Source organism: Zingiber officinale, chromosome 9B (genome assembly GCF_018446385.1).
Source record: "Zingiber officinale cultivar Zhangliang chromosome 9B, Zo_v1.1, whole genome shotgun sequence".
NCBI classification, from domain to species: Eukaryota; Viridiplantae; Streptophyta; class Magnoliopsida; order Zingiberales; family Zingiberaceae; genus Zingiber; species Zingiber officinale.
The window spans coordinates 8,573,333-8,582,162 of NC_056003.1; the positions used below are offsets into that span (position 1 = coordinate 8,573,333).

The 8,830-nt window shown below is 34.3% G+C and overlaps 1 protein-coding gene across 1 annotated transcript; it reads left to right on the top strand.

The window, feature by feature from the left end:
• The first annotated feature begins 4,658 nt into the window (after window positions 1-4,658).
• LOC122024009 (protein NRT1/ PTR FAMILY 8.1-like) lies at window positions 4,659-7,795 on the top strand. The gene is made up of 5 exons (XM_042582494.1): window positions 4,659-4,944; window positions 5,999-6,104; window positions 6,266-6,483; window positions 6,580-7,097; window positions 7,647-7,795. Exons 1-4 carry the CDS (start codon window positions 4,885-4,887, stop codon window positions 7,063-7,065), a joined length of 870 nt encoding a protein of 289 aa, XP_042438428.1. The 5' UTR covers window positions 4,659-4,884; the 3' UTR covers window positions 7,066-7,097; window positions 7,647-7,795.
• Window positions 7,796-8,830: the final 1,035 nt, after the last annotated feature.

An 8,830-nucleotide genomic window follows, 5' to 3' on the forward strand; every position in this document is an offset into this window, starting at 1 on the left:
CAATAACTCTCTAGTGGAATGAGTTATTGTTGATGAACTTGAATTGTGTGTTCGGGGCGAACACGGGATACTCAAGCTCATCGAAAGGTCAAAACCAATTTCTCCTCTAGGTCCCTGTCGTAGCCTCATTAGTGCCTTATAAATCACTCATTAAAAGCTCTTCTTGGTGTCCAAGAAAGGAAGTCGACCCATTGCGTGGTGACCAAGCAATGGCCGGCCACCATCTCCTTAAGAGGGCCGACCCTCTTGCTTGGTGACCAAGCAAGTAGGGGTCGGCCAGAATAAATTCAAATAGGAGGGGTGTTTTGAATTTTTAAAATCTTCTCTTTGTAGAAAACTATAAGTTTTAAAAGAGATATTTTAATTTTTAAAATTTTCCTTATTTAAATTAAGCCACATGGTTTAATAGAGAGTTTTAAAAGTTTTAAAATTTTTCTTTTTTAACCATCCTCATGGTTTTAGAAAAAAGGAAGAGAAGTTTTAAAATTAAATTTTTCTATTTTTTGTAATCATGTTAAAAAAGAAAATTTTTAGAAGATAAGTTTTAAATTTTAAAACATGATTTTAATTTTTAAACTTTCCTTTTTAACATCCACTTTAGGAAAGAGAGCTTGTAAAATTTTATAAGATGATTTCTTCTTGTAAAATTTTATAAAAAAATTATTATTCCTTCCTATAAGTGGTCGGCCACCCTTGCTTGGTGCCCAAGCAAGGGGCCGGCCAAGATTAAATCAAGTCAATCATTGATTTGGTGATTGATTCAATCAAGAGGAAAGAAAAGGAAAAAAAAAAAGAAAAAAGAAAAAAACTATAGGAAAATTTTAATTTTTGTAAAAATTCTTCCCTTATTTACGTTGGGCAAGTAATATAAAAGAAGGAGTGAGGAGGCCTCATGAGAAGATAATTCTTATTCTCTTGCTTGGTGATCCTCAAGTGGTCGGCCCCTCTCTCCATTTCTTTTCCCTTTGCTCTCTTTTGCTCCTTGGTGGTGTTGGTGGCCGAATTCTAGAGGAGGAGGAAGAAGTCTTTTGGGTGGTGTTCATCTTGCAGGATCGTCGCCCACACGACATCCAAGGCAAGGCGAGGAATACGGCAGAAGATCTTGAGGTCATCAGCTTGCAAATTAATGGTATAACTAGTAATTTTCTTCCGCATCATGCTAGTTATTTTTCTTTTTTAGAATTCCCAACACAAGAGACAATAGATTCTAGTTTTTCATATTTGTTATTCGAGTTTGTGTTTTTTTTTGTTTTTTCGAATTTGTGATTCGATTGTTCTTTTTGGTTAAACCTAGAGTTATATAAGGAAATTAAATATTAGCTTTCCTTAAAAGGCTTTGTCTAGGAAGTGGTGGTTGCTCCCATATCCAAGAAAGTCTTGTGCCTCGCCATATTTAACCCGGAAGTCAATTTTAGAAATTAATATTTAATTGAATTTATAACGTAGGTGGATTTGGATCAATAGTGTTAAGTTCCGCTTGCGATCCAAGTCTAAACCATTAAGAACAGATAAGTTAAATTTGGAATCAATAATGTTAAGTTCCGTTTGTGATTCCTAATTTAACTTCTAAATAACACAATAGGTTATTTAGGAAAGGTTCGACACTTGTACAAAATTTTTATATACTGAAACCGATACGATCTTCCTAGAACTAACCAACATATACTACCCACCCCACCACCACAAACAAAAAAAAAAAAGATTTTATATCTGAGCTGTCATTGGTTATTTCAGTAGTCTGGTTACTTTATTCTATTATCTTCTGTGTATTTTTTTTGTATGAAGATTATCTTCTGTGTAAATGTTCTTAGGTTACATAGAATTAAATAGAGATGTGAAGACCAACATGAGGTTAATAAAGAAATTGACAGAAAAATAAAATAAAATTTCTACTTCCATAATTATTTTAATGTCTTATAATTACATAAAAAATGTGGAACCGTCACATCAGCGGCCCCCTAGAGTCGGTCCCACGGATATGGAAGAAGGTAAATGCAGGTACATAGGTGGAAAGTGCATAACGGAGACGTTAACCCCAGGCAGTGACAACCTGGGATTGACCCCTGGACCTTTCAGTCACAGAACCATGCACTCCCCATCTATGCTACACTTTAGGGGCAATGTCCTACAATTACATGCTTTTACTGATGCTAGACTTTGCACATGCTTTCTTTTTTCACATCCATCCTTGATTTGTAAAAGAAGACAAAGTTGTGGCCAACTTAAATTTGCATATACCAATTAGTGGGGTTTTGGTAACCGTTGTATCATATGCTCTTGTAATTTGAATTATGGTGCCATCAAACATTGTATTGGCGAGGGTAGAAAACGTGGATGAATTGGTCCATATATTTGTCCTACATGGTAAGGTGTTTATGTTTAACTCTCTTTATGGCATATCATGGTTGACTCTAAATATAAAAAGAAAAAGATCAAGTTATCCTAAAAATTATAAATAAATAAATATATATAATCTAACATCCTCTCAAATTCATAATGCTATAGCTAAAAACATTGAGAGTTTGTCATATAAGAAACGAAAGTATGAAGCAAAATGTAATTTGATAAACATACTAGCAATCTGTATCTTTGAAGGAACAAAAGGTAATGTGTGTTAGAGTGTATACTAAAAGTCTAGCTTTTATAAACAATTATTTTTGAAATATAAGAATCACATTGATCAAATGTCTATATTTATTTGTTAAATATAGTTGTTCAATTAATTTATAAAGTAGATAACATGGTGTGTGTGGTGTCACACACAGAAGATCATGTTATCAGCTCTTTATAAATTATAAACAGTTGCTCACGACTGAGATGGAAAGGAACAAACCATTGGAATAGTCGTAGTGTAATTAGGTATTAGTTTATTTTGACTAATAAATTACACTAGTACACTCTAAGTGCATTGAGTAGGACCATTTTAGGTAAGTTCTTTTTATACTGACTTAATAAAAGAACTAGACCTTAGTTATTATGGAAGTGTGTACTCTTAATCCTAATATAATAACAAACATATATATTTAGTATCTATTTCTTTAACTTATCAAAGGGTGAGATTTAGCTTGATAAATCAATAGGCCTGATAAGTTGGAAATGATATTACTTATAATGTGTGTTGTTGATTATAGAAGGAAATTGTGTCCTAATAATCTAGGTTGAGAATGTCCCCAAGAGTAGCTCATAAGGATTGCAATGTTAAACCCTGCAGGTGGACTTAGTCCGACATGACAATGAACACTACAAGAAAATCCTCATTCAACAACACTCAAACGACAATGGTTTTATGCCAAACCGTTGTCTTTTTACTTTTTAACAACGGTTTTAATAAAAACCGTTGTCTTTTAGTAGTTTTTTTTTTTTTTGCTTAGGACAACGGTTTCTAAAAACCGTTGTCTATTTATGTTTTTTTGGGTCTACGACAACGGTTTTTAAATGCTATGACAACAGTTTTTGAAAACTGTTGTCTATGTGCGTTTTTTTTGGGATTACGACAACAGTTTTTGAAAATCGTTGTCTATTAAGTATTGTTGAATACCATTATTTTTTTCCTTCGCCGTTTTTTCCCTTCGTCATTTTTTGCCGCCGCGTTTTTTCTTTCCCTCTCCTCAAAATTTTTTGCTGCCGCATTCCCCCCAAATCTGATGATGGCAACACCTTATATGCTAGCCACTAGACCGTCCTGAGGAGATTAAAAATTCTCTAAAATGATTGATGATATGGATGTTGATTCAATTATAAATGAATGTATACTGAGTTTCAGATCAATCCTCATATTTATTTGTGTTTGGCAGAAGTTTTGCCATATTTATGGCTATGTAATAACTTGTTTGTTGACCTTACAATCTTAAGGAGTCCACATTTTTTTTTCTACCATTCAAATCACCTCTAAAATTGGAAGATTGATTTATATCTTAATGCATTGCTCTTCCCATATTAATCTGATACTTTAATTCCCTATATATATATATATAGATTTTATTTTATTTGTCTTTTCTGCATAAAATGAAAATTTCAAGTTACATTTTTTTGATGATATATGTTGTACTAATACTCTCTATTATGCTCAAGTCCTGTTATGTCCTGCTTTAGTTCTCCTGAATTTCACTAATCTTGTTGATTCATGTATTATGCTTTCTCAACTGAGAGGGTGATCAACTATAATTTCTTAGTTTGGAATAACTTTAATGCCGATAGCTTTTATACAATATGTTCTGATTAACCTTTTTTTTTTTAATTGTTGCATATCATTGCATTGGCTCATGATCTTTACTATGGTAATAGAGCCTTCGAAAGCATCTCTTTGAGGAGCTTGATCACGCTTTTCCTGATGAAGTAGAAATGGTAAATTAGAGAAAAATCCCTAATGGTAATCATAATTTTGTATGTAATCCTCATGTCTATAAAATTTTATTTCCACTCCCTGCATACAAAGTATTACTTGTTTCAACTCCCTCATGCAAATATTGATATCTAAATTGCCCCTCAGATTTTTAGGTACAAAAAGTCCAAAATTGAGTACAAAAAATCTGAAAACGAGTATAATTCTTCTTAAAATCAGTACTTTATATGTACAGGGAGATCCGTACTTTTGCCGCTGTAAGTCAAAAGCTTATCACCTACTTCACGTTTTTTTTTCTCCTTCCTCTCCAAGCCCTAAACCTGCTGCCCCTTCTCCTTTCCTCTCCAAGCCCTAAACCCATCGCCCTTCACGACTCGTAGCGAACCAGTCGCGGGGAGGGAGAGAGATGGGCAACAGAGACCACAAGCGTAGGAGAAACCAGCGGGGATCAGCAACAGAGGCTGCATGATCCAGAGAGGACGATGATGAAAAATCCCCAACTGGAGGGGCTTTAACCATCCTCCTTGGCTAGCTTCAAATCCATGGAGAACGATGATGGAGTTTCTTTGGAAAGTGGCGAAAGAAGTCCTCTGCTGGATAAGGTGGCTCTCAGATCTCCTTTCCTACCGCTTTTTTCATTGTCGTTTTATTCATGCTCATCATGAATAAAGATGGCGATTTAGCAATTAAATCTTGTTCCGACCTCTGAAGGAACTTGAATTTGTTTTGTTTTACTTGCTCTTATAGGTTGGTAAATTCGATAGTGGGTTCCTAAGAAGTCTTTGCTGTCTAGGGTTAATACATCCATTCCATGGTTGAAATTTCTGTATTTTTCCTGCACTTTTGCTTCATCTATATTCTCTTTCCCTTATTTTTCCTTTTTTAAAACCTCAGTTGCTCGATCTGTAGAACATCTATCTCAATGGGCATTTGGGCGGAATTTCTTATTTTTATATGCATAGATTCATGAGGTTTACCTTTATTTGTGGATAATTTTTACAGGGTAAACCATTGTTCCTTGATTGGTGCACCTTGAGTTGTTGTGAGGATGACTAATTTTACAAGTGCAGTAAAGATTTTCTCTCCTTCCTTTGAAGTTCTATAAGCCATTGTTCCTTTATCTTATCGTGAATCTTAGAGTTGGGGCAAGGATAACCAAGTTCACGAAGGAAGTAAAGATTCTCTCTCCTTCCTATGAGTTCTATAAAAATCAAGTGGGATTGAAGGAAAGGATAGATTGATCAAGTTCTTCAAAGCCATCTCACTTTGACCAAATTAAACACGGTTTCATCATTTTAATTCTCAATTTAACCAAATTTTAATGAGTTGTGTCAATTTTCTAATCTAATCTAACTAATTTCTAGTTAATTGCTTTAAATCTCTCCTTTTTAAAAAACTTCTCAATTTTGTGAGATGATGATTGTTTTTTGAAAACAAAATGAGACAGACTATTTCCGATACTGATCTAACTCGGACAATCCTAGCTACATCATTGTTTCCCTTTATGTATATTTGAAAAAGTTAAACAAAATATCATGTAATAGTATTTGGAGTGCTTTTACTGTGACTAGATTCTAGAAGTATGATGATCTCGTATGGACTGGCAAAATGAGATACTAGTTCATTACTTACTAGTTACCTGGACACTCATTGCAGAGCCAATCATCAAGGCATTTTGAAGACAATGATTCTGAGGAGATTGATCAAAGATCTGAGCCACAAAGTGTAACTTCTATATCCAAGGCACCACTAATAATCTTAGGTAAGTATCGATTATATTTTTCTCATACTTTATGTGATAGCCTTTGTCTTATCAAGAACGGATACTAACAATATCTTGTTGTACATCCTATGAAAATTAATTGAACAATCATATATTCCTAAATACTTGAACGTTAGTAATATGCTATGTTGATGTTGCAGCATTTTCGTTCCTGGAAGGTATTGCTTTCAATGGCATTGGCATAAACTTAGTTTTGTATCTTGGTTCTGTCCTTCATTGGTCTATTTCTTCAAGTGCTGCAAATGTTTCCTTTTGGGGTAGAACTACATATTTCACACCACTGCTCGGTGGCCTCCTCGCTGACACCTATTTGGGAAATTACAGGACAATTGTAATATCCATCATATTGTACCTACTTGTATGTAAACTACACTCGAAACATTTCACTAAATGTTCTTGAAATATTTGTTAGTTATCATAATAATGCTATGGTTTTGCTTTCTAATGTCTGTAGGGGTTGGTGATTGTTACTTTATCTGCCACTATTCCATCATTAACACCTCCTTCATGTGATGGAAATTCATGTCAACCTGCAACTGCATTCCAAACGTTTGTGTTCTTTTCTGGGTTATATGTTATTGCCTTTGGGACTGGTGGAACCAGAGCAGCCTTGCTGCCCTTTGGTGCAGACCAATTTAATGAGGAGAAACCGATAGAAATGAGAAAGAAAGTATCCTTCTTCAGTTACTTTTATGTATGTTCCATGTTAGGAGTGCTCTTTTCTGGTACTTTCATAGTTTGGATACAACAAAATGTCAGCTGGGCAATTGGATTTGGGATTTCAACATTTTGCATGGTTATAGCTTCTGGAGGCTTTTTACTTGGAACTTCAACATACAAGTTAACGATGCCAACTGGCAGTCCTTTGAAGAGTCTTCTTCAGGTTATTGTAGCTACTGTAAGGAAGATGCACGTGGTGAACACCTTAACGTGTTCATGACTTTAAAATAATATATTCCAGATTTTCTTGAGGTGAGGATACAAATTTAATGAGGAATATATTTTATGAGAAATTTAATTTAGAGTATATCACAATGAAAAAAAAAAACCTTGTTAGCCAATTTTTGTTATATACTTTGCAAACTTTAAAGCTCTATATTACTGGAGACTAGCTAGACTTGTTGTTGTTGAATTGGATTAAAATCATATGATTTTTATTTTCACAGGAAGTAAAAGGGTGTTTAGAAGATGCACAAGTAGAGAAAATTTGATCCAACAAAACAAGATACTTTGGCATATATATGTGTGATATATTGTTATGAGTACTATTTAGTTTTGTAAACTTCGATGTTTGGATGTAGATGTTTGGTACTTTAATGATGTTTGGATTGTAGGTTCTTGATCAATGATATTTTGTAGATAACTTGAACTGAAATTGAGGTATGCAGTAATTTTAGTTTGTGCCTAGAAAGAAGTATTGTTATCATATTCAATTGTGTACAACCTCTTTGTCATCATCATCTTTATGCCATTTACTCCTGGAAAATGACTTAACTTGCAATCATATGCTATTTACTTCAGGGAAAAGATAATGATCCCGTACCCAGAAAGGAGAAGAAAAGAGAAGCTAGGAGGGAGGAGAAACCAGAAAAGGCTGCAGTTATCGATATGGTGTTTAGAAGATGCACAGGCTATTTAGAAGATGCACAGGTAGAGAAGATTTGATCCAACAAAACAAGATATTTTGGACTTTATATATATGTGTGATATATTATTATGGGTACTATTTAGTTTTGTAAACTTTTGTGATGTTTGAATGTTGATGTTTGGTACTTTAATGATGTTTGGATGATGATGTTTGGTACTTTAATGAAATTTGCATTGTAAATATTGATTATGTTTGGATTGTAGGTTTTTTATCAATGAAATTTGCACTGGATGATTTGGACTGGATGAAATTTGCACTGGATGATGATGTTTTTTATAAACCGTTGAGTAGGAAAAGATTAATAAGTTTTTTATTTATTATCAAAATGTTGTATATTGTACCCAAAGACATCAGTTTAAATATGTCAAACTGTTGTCAATGGCGTTAAAAGACAACAGTGAAAAATCATTGTCAAACTGATATTAATTAACATTGTTCGCTAAAAAGACAACGGTTTTTAACCGTTGTCAAATCAATGTCATTAGAGAAAAAGACAACGGTTTTTAGCCGTTGTCGTAGACAGTTCAAAACTGTTGTTGAAGAGCCTAGGCATACGCTCAAAGACAACGGTGAACAACTGTTGTCGTTGAATGAAAAGACAACGGTTTTTCACCGTTGTAAAACTGTTGTCTTTGCCTTCTAAGACAACGGTTAAAAACTGTTGTCTTTGGGCACCCCTTTTAACAACACGGCCTTTAACAACAGTCGAAAAGGGGCTACAACAACGGTGAAAAACTGTTGTTGTTGGATTTTTTTCTTGTAGTGGAAGTTGAGTAGTACTACTCTTGGAGCTAGATATTAATTAAGTGAGTTGTCAGTAACTTACTTAATTAGTGGACATTCGTTATCTTAAACACAGGGAGACTAACACACTCATGATAAGAAGGAGCCCATAAATGTAATTTGGGATTGGTGCGGTAGTGCAACAATAAATCTCTAGTGGAATGAGTTATTGTTGATGAACTTGAGTTGTGTGTTCGAGGCGAACACGGGATACTCAAGCTCATCGGAAGGCCAAAACCAATTTCTCCTCTAGGTCCCTGTCGTAGCCTCATTA